The following is a 20,679-nucleotide window of genomic DNA, read 5'->3' as shown; positions in this document are numbered from 1 at the left end:
TTAATTATGATGATCACTCTTTTTTGCTTATTCGGGATGAGAATAGAGATTGTGCACATTACCAACCATCTGTATAAGTTAGAAAAATGTAATCATGTCAGACTGTGAAGACACTTAACTTTTGTTGATACACTAAGGCACTTTGCAGCATGTGCCTCATTGTACAGCAACTATACAGCTTTATGGCGGGCTATAGTCAACATGTAATAGCTAGTTAAAGAGTTTATGTTTTGAATTTGAAGGTCAGTAATACTACATTTGATCGCAACTTCCAATTTGAGCTCAATTCACTTTTCCCTATTTTTGCTCCAATTGCATAATGACACATTGAACAGAATGAAAACAAGCCCTGAAACTGTCAGCACACATTTCCCGGCTGTTCAAAACAAATTGTTAATATCCACACACTTCTGTCCATATGGACACCTCAAAGGCATAGAAGCGAGTGAGCAACACCAACCTTGCACGCAGCACCCCCATTCGCCGTTATGATTTTGTCAACCTGTGAAGAAAGAGTTGAGTGAGGGCAGCGTCTCAAGAAGGTGCAAATCGCTGTGATTGATACAGCATGTGGAGGGCGAGCAGGGTTGTTGGCCTCGGGCAGATTTTGTCAATATATACAGGCATGTTGCCAATGTGTGCTTGTCATTCTCATATATAAAAATACTGGATATATGTCAATATACAATGCTTCCAAAACAATAGGTCATCTGAACCCAATCGGTTGAAATCTGTATCACGCTGTGCAGCAGGTGTCGGGGTCATGCAGGATGTCAAAAAAGACAGGAGGATCAATATTTTAGGTGTGTGTGCAGTGTTGGACTTTGCAAAATTTGAGGGAGTAGTGATGGTTTCTAGTGATTTTTTGAAGCATACATATCAGCCTCAAAATATCCCACACGATTACTTTCCAAAGGGCAATATAAATAGGGCTCTGTGCTACATGATTAAGAATTGTGATATAATAACATGGAGCTGGGAGCATCAGCGAGTCATCAGATGCGATTGAAATGTGCGTGACATCAGCCAATCAGAGGAGGTTTCCCTTCTCTTATGCGGTTTGCAAGTTGAAGATGTAAACATAAAGTAAAAGAAACAAGAAGTAAACAATGACCGAACGCGCAGCTAATCAAGCCATGACGTGGCGTCATCTTCCCAAGATGAAACAGTTTCGACAAGATTGTGGCCTTTCCCGTCGTTTTTCTGGTGCTATCTCGTGAAGTAAATGTTGTGCCAGGTCAGTACTCAAAAACAGTTCGCACAACAATCCTGTTGAATCATTAGAACAAGCTAGTGGAGCAATGTGGAAAGCAAAAACACAGCATACTACACAAAAGTTTAGTTCAGCCAGTATTGAAGGATAATTTTTTTTTTTTCTGCCTCAACAAGAGATGCTAAGAGATGAGGAGCGAATTGTCAATCAGTGTCCAAGCTTATAGGACGTTAGGAACATTAAATAAATAAATAAATAAATAAATATATCCATCCATCCATCCATTTTCTTGACCGCTTATTCCTCACAGGGGTCGCGGGGGTTGCTGGCGCCTATCTCAGCTGGCTCTGGGCAGTAGGCAGGGGACACCCTGGACTGGTTGCCAGCCAATCGCAGGGCACACAGAGACGAACGAGCATCCACACTCACAGGCACACCTAGGGACAATTTGGAGCGCCCAATTAACCTGCCATGCATGTCTTTGGAATGTGGGAGGAGACCGGAGTACCCGGAGAAGACATAAATAAATAAATAAATAAGTAAATAAATAAATAAATAAGTAAATAAATAAATAAATAAATAAATAACTAAATAAATAAATAAATAAATAAGAAAACCAAAACCCTAACCCTGCCTACAAATCCATGTGAACACAAACCACATCAGGACCGACATTTCTAAACCATATTTAGGCAAGCCGAACTGAACTGGACCACTTAGGAACGATAGTGCATTTGGTGCATTTGTAGGAATGTCAAAGTATTTGTTTGGAATGTTAAACAAATTTGGATTCATGCTTTTGTATGTATCAGTGTGTACGCATAGAGTAGCAAACATTTAGCTGCAGAAGCTATAACTATCTTTCACAGGTTGTTTTATGCCTCGCACAACAACGCTGTGGAAGCAATTAAGAGACAGAGAGAAGTTCTTCTAACACATTTGATATGAAGAGTCTGAAATAATCAAGACCTTGGTAGGCTGAAAGTTACAAATAAGTTTGAAGTTACAAATAATGGGAAATCTAATTAGATGCTATTATTAATATTAGTATTAGTTATTCCGCATTCATTTTTCTATGCCATTTAACCTGTTCTGTTGGGTAAGTGTTACAAGCACAAATGACACAAGAGTGCTGCGGTGAAACATTGCAGCTTATTTTGACATACTTGTGCGTGACTACACTGAACATTGAGCGAAAAAACGGGAAAAAAATGTGCTAATAGAGAATGTGATGAAAAACTAATCTTTAATTGGAGTACACTCCAACCTAATTAGAAAAATCTCATTTAACTTGTCGTGTGTTGTTATCTAAGTTGGTGGATGATAAAAGAGCCATCAGCAGTCAGTCGTAAATCTTCAGAGACAAGAAGGTAAATTAAGAAAAAGTGGGGCCTCTGCACTTAATCGACATATTTGAAGCCTGTGAAATTTGGATGAGTGTGAATGTGCAGCTCGACCTTGACTTTACCTTTATTTGAGTTTTGTTTTTTGTTTTTTTCCCAAACGCAAATGCTTGACATGATTTGTCTGAGCCACTCAAGCGCTGTAATTCAAGTAACAGCAGGTCATTCGTTATTCTAAACCCCTACCGGTGCCACTGACTGTAAATATCCCTTTCCAACTTGAGGTTCCATCTCAATTTGACGCCAGCGTTTGTCTTGCTGTTTTACCCTCAGCTCCCCCCTTTCAACTTCAATCAATCTTCACCATCTTGGAGTCAAAGAACCTTTCCAAGGCAGCCTTCCTGTTCATTAAAGCCATTAACATTTTTCATCCATGATTCCCTGCATCACAACCCTGCATGATCTCTGCCTGCATAAACATCCTTTACATTTCTTGTGCGTTCTCCAAATTGGAGCTGCAGATGCAAGCCCAGCCAAGTATTAACTTTGTTTTACCGTTCCTAAAGGTTCCTCCTAAACATCACGGCAATTACACGATCTGTAAAACTGATTTATCACCAGTATGATGTCTGCCAGCTTACTCCCCCTACTATTGTCTTTATATTCTGTCCACCTTTTTCCGTTTCTGCAATAGGAGTCCGTTGGAGGTATTTTATTGATTTTTGTCACAATGATTACATCTGTGCAGTCTAATGGCATCTCGTAGATCAATGGTAATAACATTGCAGCGACACTATCAGACAGGTATTCATTTAGAATACTGCATGTGTTTTGTTTTTGTCCTTTAGTAGTTTTGGGAAACTAGACTATAAAAAAAATAATTTTCTTTCCTCCGGCTTTTCCATGGCTCTCACCCCTAGAAACTACCGTATTTTCCGCACTATAAGGCGCACCTCATTATAAGGCGCACATTCAATGAATTACATATTTCAAAACCGTTTCCATATATAAAGCATTATAAGGCGCACCTTCAATGAATGACATATTTTAAAACTTTTTCCATATATAAGGTGCTACAGTAGAGGCTGGGGTTACGTTATGCATCCATTAGATGGTGCTGCGCTAAAAGGAATGTCAACAAAACCGTCAGATAGGTCAGTCAAACTTTATTAATAGATTACAAACCAGCTTTCTGACAACTCCATTCACTCCCAAAATGAATAAACAGCTGTTTTATTATTTTCTCTGAGGTAAAGTATTAGTATTGGCTAGCGATCCAAGATGGCGGGATCTTCTGCGCATGCACGTCACCGATCGTGCAGGGTCAAGGATAGCGTCTTGACAGCGAGACCTGTTGCGGATCAATATTGATCCATATATAAGGCGCACTGGATTATAAGGCGCATGGTCAGCTTTTGAAAAAATTGAAGGCTCTTAGGTGCGCCTTATAGTCGTGAAAATACGGTACTTACTTTGAACTCTGGTTTCCACTAATTGACTTAAGTCTGCAGAGCCCTATTGGATTTGCATTCAATCAGCATGAATATATATAGGACCCAAACCAATCCGTCACGTATAGACCAGTAGCAGAAATATGAAATCTATTATACAGCGAGTATTATGTTTTGACCTCTTTGTTTTGAAAAGTGATCTGCCTTTTGAAAATATACTTTATTATACACAGAAAAAAAAAAAACATTTATCTGAGCTATTTGATGGATAAAAAGAAATGTATACATTACAAAATGGTGTGTACAAAAGGTGAACAACTTTGGTGATATTCCAAATGACTTTCTTTTGTTTGATTGGGAGGTAAAATACAGATAGTAAAACAGTTTCGCCCTAACATGGTTGTTTGTCTCCTTCTGAACAGGTGAATGCCTTCCTGTCCTTTGTGGTACCCATGGTGGCCATTTCGGCACTCAACGGGGTCATCGCCAATCAGCTGTTGCGAATGTTCCATGAGGCCGAGCAAGACAACCGTGTCTGCATCATTGCCGGCAATCCCACCATGCTCAACGTGTCGGTGGAGCCCAATCGTGCTCAGTCACTTCGCCACGGAGTTATTGTGCTTAGTAAGTCGTTGCTTCATTCCTCTCCGGCCGGGCCACAAACGAGTTCCAAAGCTGCCCGACGTCTACGTTTCGTCTGTAGAAAGGCTTCTCAGAATGTGAGACGCAAGGGAGACCATCAGAATGTACTGGCATCTGTGTTAAACCCAGAGATACGTAAATTATCCTCTGAAGTGGCGGCGGGCATTGCGTTCATATTTCTGGGTTGTTATAATCTAGCCAATTGCACGTCATGTGATAGCCTGTCTAGGGACAATCACAAATTGGGATGTAGGGGTTGTGTGTAACGCTTCATATGATTGGTGGAGACAGGTGACATAGTAATTTTTTTTTTTTTTATTTTTTTTATTTTTTTTTAAAGAGCTCAGAATTGTTCATTCGGTAGTCCTACCGATTCAACGTCTTATCGTCATTGCTCTTTTTTTTTTTTTTTTTTTTGTGTGTGTGTATGTGTACGTGCGTGCGTTTGTGTGCGTGCGTGTGTGTGCGTGCGTGTGCGTGCAAATACGTATAAATTTATACTCATTAATTCACCTAAAACCTTATAAAAATCCCATTACCCTTCACCTTAACCAGGTACTTCAGAGTCTCGCCAGAGTCGTGAGGTTCAAATGGTCAAGAGACCAGAGAAAAGGTCAGAAAAGATATAAAGAAAAGAAAGATAAATCAAAGTGAAATCCAGCACCGACCAAACACTTCCTGCCTTCCCCATGGTTACAAAATCAAAGTCTTACGCCAACCCCAGAAGCCTCTAAATTCCAACAAATTAACGAGATCTCAAGAGACCAGAGGAAAAACTAAAGAGAGGAAGGAGGGAAGGATCGATGAGGCAGAGTGAGATCCATAGAAACCAGTACATCCAGTCCATCAAAGTGAAATCCAGCATCAACCAAACACCGAGTATTTTAATCGGTTTCGTGCGTTACAAAAAAAGTAACAACCTAGTTTTGAAAATGTATCAAGTAAAAAGTTATCACAAGGAAATTTTGAACATGGGCAGCAAAAACTGTTGCCGAACATCTGGCAAATGTCTTTGTGACCTCGAAGGAACCCTAACGAAAAATCAATAGCCACTACCCTTTGGTAAATGTCCACCGCTCAGTGGGATACGGGCTTTATGGTCAATAAGACTTAAGGCATTAATGTACACACATTCAAAACAAAACCAGCCATTTCACAGTTTTAGTCGTATTATGTATGTGTGTGCTCAGATAATCTAAACAGTCATCTGCTGAAACGAAGTCTCATGTGGTGATTCTACACTGTTTACGTCACAACTTCCGACATACTGTATATTATTTTAACACCTCTAGTTGAGGATGCTCTGTGGTATGAAATAAAAAAAAATGGCTTCATGCGGAGAGAAAGTGTGAGCAAATGTCATGACTGACTGCTTGTGAGAATCGGGAGAGGCTGAGCATGGGGTTGGCATTCTGCAACAGGCTGCAGACAAATGAGACCTCCCACCTGCCTCTGACATAATGATGAAGGTCTGCCCTGAGGAGGGTGGAAATGCACTCCAGACACGTTTAAAACTCAGTCTATGTACTTTTTTGCACGATGAATTACGTTTGAGTGGTTTTCAATGCAACAAAATGATAGATAGATAGATAGATAGATAGATAGATAGATAGATAGATAGATAGATAGATAGATAGATAGAGACAGATTTGTACTTAAAGCTAAGTATCTCATGCTTACTTAAGCTTATTCCTGTCATGTTTTGGTTCTGTGGGGTTGGGATTTTGTTGTCTTTTGGCGTTTTTTGGTGTGTTAGTCTGTGGTTGGTGGTTTTGTCACGTATTCCTCGTTTCTTCCCTTGTCTCGTTATGTCTAACCATGACCACCTGAGTGTGTCTTCCCTTCCCAGTCTGTGACCAATCACTGCCCTCAGCTACTTGTGTTTTCGCCAGGTGTGTCTCTTTAGGTCATTAGTGTTGGGGTATTTAGTCTGTTGTGTTTGTCTAGTTGGTGTGGGTATTAAGCTTAGCGCTGTGTTATCAAGTCAAGTCAAGTCAAGTCAAGTCAAGTCAAGTCAAGTCAAGTCAAGTCAAGTCAAGTCAAGTCAAGTTAGGTCACATTAAGGCAATTCAAGTACAATTCGGTCACATCAAGGCAAGTCAAGTCCAGTTCTGTCACGTCAAGTCAAGCCAAGTCCAGTTCTGTCACGTCAAGCCAAGTCCAGTTCTGTCACGTCAAACCAAGTCCAGTTCTGTCACGTCAAGCCAAGTCCAGTTCTGTCACGTCAAGCCAAGTCCAGTTCTGTCACGTCAAGCCAAGTCCAGTTCTGTCACATCAAGCCAAGTCCAGTTCTGTCACATCCAGTCATGTCCAGTTCTGTCATGTCCAGTCCAGTCAAGACCAGTTCTGTGACGTCCAGTCCTGTCTAGTTGAAGTCTTGATTTCCTGCCCACTTGTCAATACATCACCCTACGTTACTCATTTCCTTGGTCTGTTCAGTCTCCTCACATTTGGGTCCACATCTCTCACTCCACCCTCAAACCGTAACAATTCCACCCCTGCTGCCTATTTCATTTCTTTCTTTTTCATTTTTTAATGGAGCATCATTGATTTTCTGCTTCAGGCATGTTCATTAATGGCAGTCCTTCATTGAGTAGCTTGTGTATATTCCTTTAGCAGCTGTGCTTAAAAGCATTAGGAAGATAAATGTCAGTGGGATAAAAGTTGACAATAATACTCAATATTGAGTGCACACAAAGTATTTCCAACCCCATAATGTATTTCAGAAACTGAAAGGTCAGTATTATGTTGACTAATTGGATTGTAGAAAGTTTGTTCAAACTGGAATCTATTCCTAAAATTGCTAGCTAGCTAGATTGACTGTCACTAGACTTCTTTCGCATGCTATCTATCTAATCTAACTGTCTAATCTATCATTTTGTTGCATTGAAAACCACTCACACATAATTCATCGTGGGAAAAACTACATAGACTGTTTTAAACGTGTCTGGAGTGTAGGGGTGTGCTCAAAAAATCGATACGGCAATATATCGTTGCGGGCCTCATCACAATACACGTATCGATACGCAGGCGTCAGAATCGATATTGCTCGTTAACTTTAAATCGGCAGTTCACGTTTGCCTTTGCAGCTTGCATTGTACCTAAAAAATCAAAACCAGCAGCGTCTTTCAAGTTAATTGCCTTCAATTAATGCAAAAATAGCTCACCGGTGATTGGACACTGTGTCTTGCTAAGAAAAATGAAAGCAGAGGAAGAATATCAACATGTATTTACTTATAAACTTAACATGGCACGTGTCTCAGTATACCTATTTTCCTATATTTTGTTTAAAAAAAAAAAATGTGTCTTATGTGGGATACATATGTATCGCGATACGTATCATATCGTGGCCCCTGTATCGTGATACGTATCGTATCGTGAGGTTGGCGGCCCAGCCCTACTCGAGTGCATGCAAAGGCAGTTCGTTTCCTGACTGAAAATTAATTATTGAAATTTTCTGACATTTAAAGTAAATATTCAATAGAATAATGTCACTTGACTGCTTTGACACGTTGAAAGTTAAGTGTGATTTCAAGCTACAAGATACTAAATGTTCATGTTAGCGAACTGTAGCCATCCTCAAATTGCTGAATATTGTTTACTGTCTAATTGGTCACATTGTCTTTCTTTCATGTCTGATGTTTCTCATGTGTTCTTTCCATTTAGGAGCGGTGGTCATAGCCTTTGTGGTCTGCTGGCTGCCGTATCACGCCCGTCGCCTCATGTTCTGCTACATTTCTGACTGGTCCGAGTGAGTCAAGTCTCTTTTTCTCTCAGCATCTCCTTGTGTGTTTGCGAACACTGCATGCCCGAATAACCACTTTATGTGCAAATACGTAAACACGTACTGGCTGTAAGCGGCTCTAAGAAGGTCATCAGTTGAGAGAATCTGCCAATGAGAGGATTCGTCTTGTTTACTGGATTACCACCATCGATCACTCTCATCCTGGCTCTTGTTTCTACTTCCCCGTTGGATGGTTAGCAATTGTAACCCCCAGTTATCTTGAAATTTAAAGATATAATCATACTGGGGTATGATTCAATGCCATTTTACTAGTTGCTGCTACAAATTGGCTCGTAAAGGTTGTTCTCTTGGAAGTCACCTTCTCCTAGGTAATAAAAGGCTGCAGAAAAGAAAAAAAGAGCTCACGCACCCATTAGTGCACTCGTTATCATCCAGCAGACTTTAGCATTTTTTTTTTTTTTTTTGCAGCTCGTTTCAGTTTTGTGTTATTGTGGTGACTAGATGAGTTAAGTTTGAATGAACTGCAACATCCACTGGATCCATTAAGGCTCATTTTTTTCCAAACGTAGTGGCTACAAGACCAACAGCAGTGGCAAAATGATTAAGGATTCAAATGTTAATCATCAGCTCATTACATCCATTTTCTTCAACACTTGTCCTCATTAAGGTAGCAGATGAGCACCAGCGGGGCACACCCCAGACTGGTTTGCAAGTCAGAGCACTATCCACGCTCTCATTTACATCGAGACAATTTCATTCAATGTTGCGGTTGAAGTAGCTGGTGAGAATATGTAAATCAAAACGAGACTTTTCGTGAGAAATCCTACTAAGACAAGCAGGCCCCTACGCCCTTTATTCTTGGGTTGCTATTTAGTTAGATTTTTGTGCTACCTAACTATCTTCATTTCTGCTGCATACTGCATTTGCTATCTAATGATTTTACAAGTCAATGATCTGTTATCAGGCTACATTTGCAGTTAAATGGCATGGAAAATGAAACGAGTGGTGGAACAACAGTAATGATCTGCAGTGGGCCACTTAAATATGCGGCCAATTGCAGGAAGTGCATGATAAGAGTACTGGTGGGGGTCAGATGACCTTTTCTCTTATCGAAGTGCACTGTTTGGAATAAATCAGATGGTGATTGTTACGGCCCACATTGTTACGTTGGTTTCAGGTGTGCATGTTTGAGTGGTGGGCGTCGGGCTCGGCTGAGCAATCAGGGTGCGGGAGAGCCCTGATTGTCAAACTCAGTTCAGGTGTGCCACCACCTATTTAGTTTTGTTGCTGCCAGGGAGGGAGGGGGGCTGTTTGTTTGGTTTCAGTGTTTTTGCTTTCTACCCCAGTCCCACGCAGTCCCTATGCCTCTTTAGTTTGTTTGATTTCGTTTTAGTGTCCGCTGTCTTTCGTTGGGTGCACAAGTCGCCATAAAGTCGTCCATTCATTAATTGCCCATTTTCCATTCCTTTCACTTAGCACCTTCGCCATAACCGTTGTTACTAGGGGTGTGAATTGCCTCGTACCTGACGATTCGATTCGTATCACGATTCACAGGTCACGATTCGATTCGATACCGATTAATCCTGATACGGATTTATAAGTCGATTGTTGCGATTTTTTTCATTCAAATTTAGAAAATACTAATCAGTAAACTTGTAGAGTGTAAGATTTGTATGAAAATGTATTATTTATTTATCTGAAACTTCAGTCTAATCAGGTTGTAATCCGTTCCATGCTTGAACAGTATTAATGTTCCGTTCATATAACTTTCTTCCATGCTTAAGGTGTGAACCCTAACCTGAAGTAAGACGTTTTGTTGAATAGGTTTCCATTAAAAATGGAAGTTTAAAAATCGATTCAGCCGCCTATTGAATCGATTCGAGAATTGCGCGATGTAGTATCGCGATATATTGCCGAATCAATTTTGTTAACACCCCTAGTTGTTACCTGTTTGACCAGTCAGTATTCATTCGGTGCACTTTGACAGTTGGTGCTTCGGGAGCGGTGGCTCCATTTTGTCTATTCTTTGAGGTGTAGTGTCTGCGTGTTCGTGTCTCGTGAGTTTCCCCTGTCATGTCCACCCCTCTGTGCTCCTATTTCCCCCCCACCTCCTTCCTTGTGCGCCCCCCACCATCAATTACGTGCCCCCCGGAACAGAATCAGATGAGACGTGAAAGTAACGATGGCTCCTCCTGTACTGTCTGCTCCCTCCCAGTAACCTGTACGACTTCTACCACTACTTCTACATGCTGACCAACGTCCTCTTCTACGTCAGCTCGGCCATCAACCCCGTCCTCTACAACTTGGTTTCGGCCCCCTTCCGCCAGATCTTCTTCTCCACGCTGCGCTACTTCTGCGCGCCCTGCCGTCACTCCCCCAGGGGGCGCCCTGGCCCTCTGAGCCGCCACTCGCTCAGCATCTCCAGCAACCACACACTCTCCACCAACATCATCAAGGAGACGGCCTACTGATTCCGAGAGTGCGTTGGAATACTACATCGTGGTGACACCACCATCCTTTGCCGTTTTGTGATTACGAGCCCATTTTCTTTCATGGATTTGGAGACGATCCAGAACTTGTGAAATAAACATCTGATTGGTTATGTGTCGCGAACAACAGAACAAAAACTGTGATACGCATGCTAAAACATCACTGAAGGTGTTGTGGCTGGTCCACCTTTTCTATGAATAAATACAGATGGAGAACAAGGAGGTGCAATGACAGGTGCTGATATTTTTTTTTTTTCATAACGAGTCAGTGGGGCATCTACACACGGTACATGATGTGTATTTTATGTCATTTACTACACATTGTCGTAGATTTAACCTCCACATCTAATTACAAAAACGAATCTCACAATCAACAGTGTGGTGGTTTCAACACTCACAAAAACTGAAGCAGTTACATACTCGTAATGGTCATTCCAGAATTGGATTATTTAGGCACCACCATTTTGGAAACACAGAAAAAAAAAACATCTTACAGCTTGATTCGTCTTGCTCAATACTCAATGTGATTTATTTCAGATATTTTGTTTGTCATATTTTTTTTGCTATTTGGCGCAGCCCTGTTGCAAACATGAATAAATCCTTTACAATTCAATATTAACATTAAACAAAATGCCTTGTATTTATCTGGTAACTGGAACAAGGGTTTCAAGTAACATGGTTGAAAATCAATGCTAATTAGCATATGCTTAACTGATCAAAACCTTAGCTAGCTGATGAAATTTAAAAAGCGTTAATATTAATTGTCTTTTTCTGACAGTATGCGTAAACCAACTGCAGAAAATGTCGTCCAATTCTGCAATGATCCGTGCATCTCAATGTAGTAGCACTGGTTTCGACAAGTGCAAATTAAAGTGCTCATGCTCACTCAGCACATAGACAAAAACACAAAGAAAACAAAAACAGGTTTATCACTGTGGTACCCATCAAATCCATATGGACATTTTTTGGAAGTGAAGTCTTATTTACAGGGTGCATTACTTTTATATATACAGTTTGATATGTTGTTATCCTTTGTGAAGAGAAAAAAAAGGCGGCTCTACATGTTGTAACAACTATTGCCTAGGTCCATTCCACCCTCTAATTTTTTTTTTAGTTTGCTTCTCTTGAAGCAAATTCTCTGCAGTGCATGAATATGCCAATACCCAGACAGGATCCAGCCTGGTCAGCTCTACAGGTGGTCCTTGCCACCAACAAAACTCTTTTGAAGCCGCTGACCAGGTGACAAAGGAATTTATGCGTCTGCCAAAGGAGTGTATTTCCAGCAGTCTGCTCGGAGCCCGAACAAATGGCTCCAATGGTTTGGAATACACAAATGACCGATCAAAGGAATGTTCATGACTTCTTATCAATCACAAAAGGATACTCTGGCGCCTCGCCCTTCCTGGAACGTCTAGATGGAGCAACAACACCTCCAAGTGGCGAAACTTGGAACTATCCTTAGTGACAATTCACATAAGTAACCGCATTTTACACATTTATATCATGATAATTCTTGACAGACAACTGAACTACGAATGATTCATGTTATATCTTTGTGTGTATGAACATCCTATTTCATGTGTACTCCATAAAGAATGAAAGATAATCAATGTCTCTCAGTTCAGTCAGATTAGACAAGTAGAAGTTACCTCACAAGTTAGTTTATGATGCATTAATTACAATGTGTGTTAAACGGGTTGTGTGGGAAAACTGATTTGCCAGACTGACCAAATTTAATGCCAAATTATTAATCTTTTTAATAATTTTCCTCTGAGAGTCTGCGCGAGCGAACAGAAGGGTGTGCCTTCACCTGCTCGCCCCACCCAGAGACTATAAAAACACGAGCAGACCACTGCCCGATCTCTTCTTTTTTTTGCCCTCCTGCTCTCTTGCCTGTTCCTGCTCTCACAAGCCTCTTCCAAAAACTCTGGCCCGACTTGCAAGTGGGCCAGCCAGGCTGCTCGAACTCTTTTGTCTAAGAAACTTGCAAACCACGTGGCTTTTTCTTTCCTGGCAGGATCCGTTAACGAGATCGGATCCTCGCGCCACGCCACGCCAAAGAAAGTGCAAACTGCAACGCTGACTAAAGACTCTTTTGTTTTTTTGTTTATTTTTTTTTTGTTCCACTATCGGTGCTTACCCGCCCGACCTTCGCGGCCCCGGGGTACACTTGCAACGTACCCCCGGACTCAAGGTTGCGCACCTCAGCCGCTCAGCACCTCAACTGCTAGTCGGTGGTGCCCCGCCGCGGTGCTAGCTCACCTCCAACGGCTGGCCTTCCCCGTACGCAGGCGCGTACTGACCGAGCTGCAACACCTGAGCTCGGACAGCTGCCCAGCAGAACCAACCTCGCCAAGTCGACCAACCAATCAAGGGACGAGCCGCGCAACTACGTCAGGCCCCTGGCGCGGCTCCCTCGCTAACCTGTGGAATAAACCTTTTTTTTTCCTTGCATTTTTCAACGAACATTGACTCTTTTTTTTCCCCCTTGTCAAAAAGGCCGCCACTTCTGTTCGTTGCTACGCAACTCCAGGGCTCGTAAGTGCGCTTGATTTCTACCTCGGCGTATCCACTGTGTGCCACTTACGTTTGAAACATCACAAATCTGGCAGGTCAAATTTTCTCTTTTCCCTGTTTCTTTATTCATTCGCATTCCTTCCTTATTTTCATTCGCTTTATTTTATTTCTTTTCTTCTGACGGTAGAATAGTTAGATAGGCAGTATTTTGATTCTGTAGTGTAGCAATCGTGAATAAATGCATGTTTTATAAACTTTATTCCGCCTAAGTCATCTGTGTTTCCGAGTGGATTATTATTCTTTTGTTAGTACAACGAACCACTGAATATCGAGTGTGGCGACTTTAGATTATCAATGACTGATAAAAGAAGGATTTTGGTCGTTGTTTGCTCCTGTTAATACGAAGCAAAACAAACGTGGTGCCCCAGAGGTTATTGAGGTAAATACAATTTACCTCTGTAACGTCCAGATTATTAATTCGTCCAAAAGACGACCCAATTATCGCTACATAATGGTGCCGGCCGTGTGAGGCTACAAAACATAAGAAGATCCACTCGAAAATACAAGACTTTGGACGTGAAAAGTAAAACACATTTCACGTAGGGTACCTAATCATTTGTCTCTGTGTAAGAAGGTAAACATTTCTTCTTACATAGAACTGCACTGACTTTCCCCTTCAGCTTTGAATCAAGCGTCTGTTAGCCGCCATCTTGCGTGTGTTACCACGGAGTGACGTGCTATAAGTAAACGAGAGTAACGGGATTGATTGTTGGAATAAAAGTAAGAGCCGGTCACCGTTTGAAAAAATAGTGGCTTGTATTTGAAAACGTACGTGATAGAACTCGAGTTGTGCAACTTTTAAATTTCAGCTGGCTGAATTTGAAGTTGTTTGTCTTTGTGTTGTTGTGTTTCCGGAAATTGTGGGAAGTCACGTGACAGCCTACGTGCGTCGCGTTGACCCGACTCGAGTTACGTGCTTCGGAGTAGCTAACCGCGAGCAACGTAAACGACGTCCGAGTCACTTTCCCCGTGTTCCTCCTACACCTAGCTTGTGGGAGAAGTTTGAGTCGTGACTGAGCTTTTGTAGCCGCCGACTCAAAGTTTCAGCTCGTGGCGAGCGGATTAACAGAGCGCTAAGACGTTAGCTGCTTACCTGTACCGTGTACGCATTTCCACAAGGTGGCGCCATAGTCCTTGTGAAGAGCTGTGTGGCTCGTGGAGGCGTGGTTGAGTACCTCCCCCTCCCTTCTCATTGGCGAGTTTGAGCCACGCCTGTAGACGCCCCGAAAGGGAGCGGGTCTCGCAGGTTGTCAGCCGTCAGACAGCGTTTGAGCTGTCAATAGACAACTGACCCCCCCACTGCTGCTTTAACGCCGGTGGTCCTTGCTCCGCGATAATTCTGATTCAATGTCACTTCACATTGCTTTTTGAATTGTTTTCCGTGTCGAGCGTTGTACTTAGTGAGTGTCGTCACCGTTAGTACACAAGGATAATAAAAAATTTATCCACGTCCGATTAAACGCAGTTGTAGGCTTAATTGACTGTTTGCGTTTAAGGATTATAGTAATAGCTGACCGCATTCTAGCCTTTTACGCTGCCTAGCGTGAGAGTAATTACGGGTGCATCAACAAAACATACTGCTGGGTCAAATTAATACAAAGGAACTATTTACACTATTGTGTTTTTCTTTTTTTTCCTCTTTTTTTTTCGTATTCCCTTTTATCCAGTTTCATACTAGGCTAACTAGCTATATTCTTGACTTAACATTCCACTTAATTTCAGGTTTTGTGTTTGTTTAGTTGGTTTGGTAGACCTAGTACTATTATTATTATTTTCTTCCCTTTTATTTGTTTTCTTCTCATTTTTATCAATTATTTTTAACTTTGTTGTTTTTGTTTGTTCTTTTGTTTTTGTTTTTCGGTTGTGTCTAGTTAATAAGAAGGTGTGAGTTCGAATGAGCTATTATTAGAGAGGCAGCTCTAATATTTCTGTATAGTTCTGCAGTTTTTGTGTCCCAAAAACCCCGTCCACAGGACATTTGCATGAAACTGTACTGACACTGTAACCGGTCATTTGACTAAGACTATTAACCCCTTTTAAGTTTATTTCCCCCTTTTTCTGTTTTATTGTTTATTTAATTTAATTTTAATTTCAACTTTTAACTCGACTTCCAAAAAAAAAATTTTTTTTGTTTGAATTTTTTTTTTTGATTTAGCTTTTGGGATTGACCGCTGTAACATTTTAGAGTTACCCTGTCCCTCGTTTAAGCTATTCTTTGCTGAGTGAGTCAAGTTGAAGTTAGTATTATTATTATTTTATTTTATTTTATTTTATTTTGCTTTATTTATTATTTTATTTTTTTGTTGCCGTTTGTTTTTGTTTGTTTTGATAACTGGAATTGATTTTTCACAACTATAGTGTAAGCTGTGGGTTGCATAGCCCACTACAAATCTTTTGCTTTTGTGGCAATTCCCCTTTTGATAATTTGAACCCAGTGTGTATTGTTGACGATAATACTTGATAGCGGTAGTTAGCTAACTGCGTACGCTGATTAACTAACTATTAAACGCTAGTACAAGTGTGATCGTTTAAAAAGCTATTGACAATATGGCATCACTCCGAGAGACTCCCAGCCCCTGTGAGAACCTAGATACCTTGGCTCAACTGGTGCAGAAGCTGACCAAGGACTTCTTACCTGGATACGCTGAGTCTATTAGGGATGCGGATGTCAATACGCTAAATGATAACCTCGCGCAGCTCATGAGTGACGCTGAGACCAAAGCCCCAAAGGACAAGTCACTCATTCGAATGCTCGGATGTCTGACTTTGAACCTTGCCGCACACTTGAAGCTGAGCGATGCCGAGGACTGTCAAGTGAAACACCAACTTGACATGGCACAACAGCAGAGCCGTGATGCCACGGCACAGCTTGAAGCCGCCCACGACCGAGTGAAGGTCATGGAGACCCAGCTGGATGACGTTAAAGCGCAGCTGGATGAGGCAGAAGCCCGCGCAGATGCGGCGCTAGCCGAAAATCTGGGCAGTGATGCAGATGAGTCTGCTTTCACTCCCGACTCCCATCAAAAGATTGGTGAGTTAACCCAAGCTCTCGCGACCGTCGAAGAGACAAATCGAGAGCAAGAAAAACTGCTGAGATCCGCGGCAAATGAAATTCACAAACTAAAAGCAGAGGTGACTGACTTGACTGAACGACCGTCAAAAGACCAACTTCGGCTAGCAGAAGCTAATTACTTTCGGGTTAGTTCGTCGCTAGCTCAGTCAACCGATGAAGTGAAGCGCCTCCAAGTTCAGGTACAGACCTTTAGGGAGGAACGTAATGCCGAAGTGGACCGCTCATATGACCTGCGAACTAAATTAGCATTGACTGAAGCCGAGGTTACCCGCCTCCGACAATGCCAGCAGGAATATGAGGCAGAGTTAGCTCATATTAAACATGAGTTGCAACGCGCGCAGCAGTTGAATGAGGTCTCCCGAGGAGCCTCCCGGCCGGGAGCTCCACCCCCGCACAGACCTCCTGATCCCAGAGCCACAGCACCACAGCTCAAACTGTCACCTGAGCCCGGAACCGCCTGGAGGACGCCGCCGGTGACCACCGCCGCTTTAGGCCTGGCACCGCCGATGGCCGCCTCCCCACACGCTTTAGGGCCATCAGGTGATGACAGTTTCCAACGTGGACCCATGTCGACTCCCCCGTTGGAGGGACAAATGGGCGTGGCCTGGAAAGATTTGGACAAGCTGGCTCGAAACATAGCAAAATTCGAACCGAAACCAGGGGGGTCCCACAACACAACAGAGTATTTGAAAGACATCAACTATCATCTCCAGAGGTTCCCAATGGCAACCGTGGAAGATAAGTTGTACTTGATCAAAATGACGTCCAGCCGAGCAGTCAGCAGACTGCTGGAACGGCAGCCCGCTGATGTGTTGTCTGACCCCTTTGCACTGCACAAAGCCATCTCACGCGAGTTTGACGGTTCTCCTGGGTTGTCGGGCATGGAAGTTGCCATGTTCGTCAAACAGGGAAAGCAGGAGTCTCCTCAGGCTTTCTATAGTCGTCTTCGCGATGCCTACTTTGGGACTCGTAACGAGCCCAACATGGAGGAAGATCCTGGTTTTAAAACATTGTTTGTCCGAAACCTCCAACAAAACCTTAACCACTACTTGGGACTGGCTTTGTGTCCTGAGACACTGAATAGCTCGCAGCTACGTGACTTAGCAGCTAGGGGCTATGCAAAGCTAAAATTATCCGCCCCCAAGGCAGGCGACGCAGGAATTTATAAAGTGGACGTGGGTCCTCCTTCAGAGCTGGAGGGAGCTTGCTCCTTTGCTCCGAGGGAAGACCAGACTAAATCCAAAAAGTCAAAACAGTCCCGCGCCCCGCGAAACCGGAAACCGCGCTCCAAAACCGACTACTCGCGTGACGAGAAAGCGGACGGAGAAAAGCAAGCTGACGACCGCCGGCGCTCCAAAGTTGCTAAAGGTAAGCCCGATTCGCGCTATCATCCAAAACGTGATAAAGTCGAACGCGCGCCAGCAACCGATTCCTGCCGCGAGCCCCGGAACCGCCAAGCCGACTCCGAGACTGACCACAACGCAGTTGCCAACGGCATATTGAAGGCACTCCTGAAATTGTCAAAAGACTCGTCAAAAGACCCGCCTTTATGACTAACCGACGGCCGGATGCCCACTGAAGTGACCCACCAGCAGAGGTCACCAGAGGGGCCTCCAGTAGCCGACACTCAGACACCTACTAAACTGCCTTCTGACTCAACAATATTGGTACTGCAGGCTGATCCAAATACAGCAGACCCGCATGTATCGCGATCAACCGATGACGTGAGACCGTTCCAACAGCTTTTAGGTGACCTCACCACCAGGGGGATGGCTCGTAAATTCTATCTGAGCGTCACCCTGGAGCGAGCTCTAACCTACGAAGCCCTTGTAGATCCCGCCGCGGACATCACGGTGATGTCCAACACGGTGTTCGAACAACTCCGCGCCGCGTCACAAGCAAACAGTCGACCGCTCCGCCTACGGCGGTGCCCACTCACCGTTAGCGCTTTCTCACCTACTAACACAAAGCTGGAATCTGTCGCGATGGTACACTGGTCCATTGGCCCCATGGAATTCATTCATCCAGTCTATGTGGGACCCATTGAGTCAGTCCCCCTTCTTATTGGCCAAGACCTGTTGTTCCGCTTCCAACCCATCATAGACTACCAGAGACTCCAGATTTGGGCCCAGGTGCGGCAGGCCCTGCCGACATTTCCTTCGGGCCCTGACCAGGCTCAGCTCTGCACTGTGACTCGGGCGCAGCCACCCCACGGGGAAGCAGACGCCCCCACAGGGAGCTGGGACACAACTCAGTCCAAGGCAGGACCCCTCGCGTCCCCGACAAAGGACCGGCTGAGAAGCCATGACACCTTCCTTTGTGACCTTGACCCACCACCACCTAATGCAGGGTACGCCCCGCGCATCATCGGAGGTGTCCACGTGCAAGGTACACCTGTTCTTGACGCTGTCCTCGCCTTGTGGGCTGACAAATCAGCCATTTCTGCAGCATTCGCTGACAACTTGCGAGATCTCGACCCGAACATGCTTTTCGTCTCCAAGTCTTGCCGGTTTCCGTTGAACACGGAACCCCCTCTCACAATAACTGCAGTGGGCGTGTGCGCCTTAAACCTTCAGTGGAAGCAGCACTCACTGACCCACTACTTCTTGGTTGTCCCGGACGCGCCTCACACCCTCTTCGTGGGTGCAGATTTGCTTGTTCGTCTTGCCGTCCAGGTGGACACCATCAACAACGTGCTTTGGTCCCTCACCAACTCGGAACCTCTAGCTTGTGTTCCCAGTCTTCCAAACATGAAGTCCGGACAGACCATCCCAGATGCTTGCGAAGTCTTAAACGAGGATGAAGTGATCGCTCCGGCGACCACGATCAACATTCCGGTTCGCTTGGTGGCGCGAGCTAACCAGGTCTTGAATGCTAACTCCGCTTTCTTCCAACCTTCATCGGAATTCATGAACCTGTCGTTACTCTTGGAGGCCACGCCCATCGTGGACGCCTCCCTCACCACTCTGATCTTGGTTCACAACCCCCTTTCGTACGACGTTCGCATACCAAAAGCGACCCGTCTGGGCCTGCTCATCCGTTCCGACTTCCACGACTTCACTCTAACGGTGCCTGTGGTTGGACACATCCCATCGGACTTGTTCTTGACTGAAGACACCGGTGGCCGAAGACTCACCAGGCCATCTCAGCTTGTTACGGTCAACCCTGCCGGTCCCACCAACGATGAAGACATCGTCCGAGTGGACCTGGGGACAGACCAACAACTGGTGATTTATGCCTTGAGCGCGTTGCCTCCAACGCCCTCCAGCATTCCCTCTGGAAACCCAGAGAAACCTCAACCAACCACGACTCCAAATGGGGACCTTCAACCGTACCCAGAGTTCGAGGCGCACCTCCAAGAAGTTCTGCACCGCGCCGACGCGCTCCGGTCCGAACAGGACCGCGAACATTTGCGCACCGTGTTAATGAAATACACACCCTCTTTTGCCAAGGACTCTTTGGATTGCGGGTTGACGGCACTACATGTAGTCCGCATCCCGACTCAGCCCGGCGCTCCTCCAACTTTCGTGCGCCAGTACAAGATTCCGATAGCTTCTTACGAACCAGTACAGAAGACTATCGACGCCATGCTGGAAAAGGGCATCATTCGCCCCTGTAACAGCACCTATTCGGCTCCATTGTGGCCAGTCTTGAAGCCAAACGGTACATGGAGACCAACCATTGACTATCGCAAACTGAACCAACAGGTTCCTCTTTCGCGATGGCCCATGACACAACTTGAACAGGAACTTCCCAAGGTTCGAGATGCCAAATTCTTCACCACCATCGATGTGGCTTCGGGGTTCTGGACGATCCCAGTAGATCCCAGGGATCAATACAAGTTGGCATTCACCTTTGGCAACAAACAGTACACTTTCAACCGGTGTCCATTCGGCTACGCCAACTCGCCAGCCGAATTTAACATCTTCCTCAACAAGGCGTGCCCTGATGCCGCCGCCAGGGGCAACCTCATTTATGTCGATGACATTATGATGAGGAGCTCCTCTTTGGATGACCATTTGATGGAAATCGACCACGTTCTTGGACAGCTGTCTTCTGCAGGCGCCAAACTGTCCCTCCTGAAAGGCCAGTGGTGTCGCACGAAGGTCAACTACGTGGGGATCTTGGTTGGGCCTAACGGGATTG

The 20,679-nt window shown here is 44.1% G+C and overlaps 1 protein-coding gene across 1 annotated transcript in view; it reads left to right on the top strand.

The window, feature by feature from the left end:
• ntsr1 (neurotensin receptor 1 (high affinity)) overlaps positions 1 to 11,929 on the top strand; it is a 28,291-nt gene extending 16,362 nt beyond the window's left edge. The window contains exons 2-4 of the mRNA XM_077515230.1: positions 4,430 to 4,631; positions 8,316 to 8,400; positions 10,610 to 11,929. Of these exons, the coding sequence (XP_077371356.1) occupies positions 4,430 to 4,631; positions 8,316 to 8,400; positions 10,610 to 10,865 (543 nt within the window). The 3' untranslated portion in view covers positions 10,866 to 11,929. The remainder of the gene's footprint in view (positions 1 to 4,429; positions 4,632 to 8,315; positions 8,401 to 10,609) is intronic.
• The last annotated feature ends 8,750 nt before the right edge of the window (positions 11,930 to 20,679 follow it).

This window comes from Festucalex cinctus, chromosome 2, assembly GCF_051991245.1.
Source record: "Festucalex cinctus isolate MCC-2025b chromosome 2, RoL_Fcin_1.0, whole genome shotgun sequence".
Taxonomy (NCBI): Eukaryota; Metazoa; Chordata; class Actinopteri; order Syngnathiformes; family Syngnathidae; genus Festucalex; species Festucalex cinctus.
The sequence above is the reverse complement of the archived record's forward strand: the minus strand, read 5'-3'. Positions and strand labels throughout refer to the sequence as shown.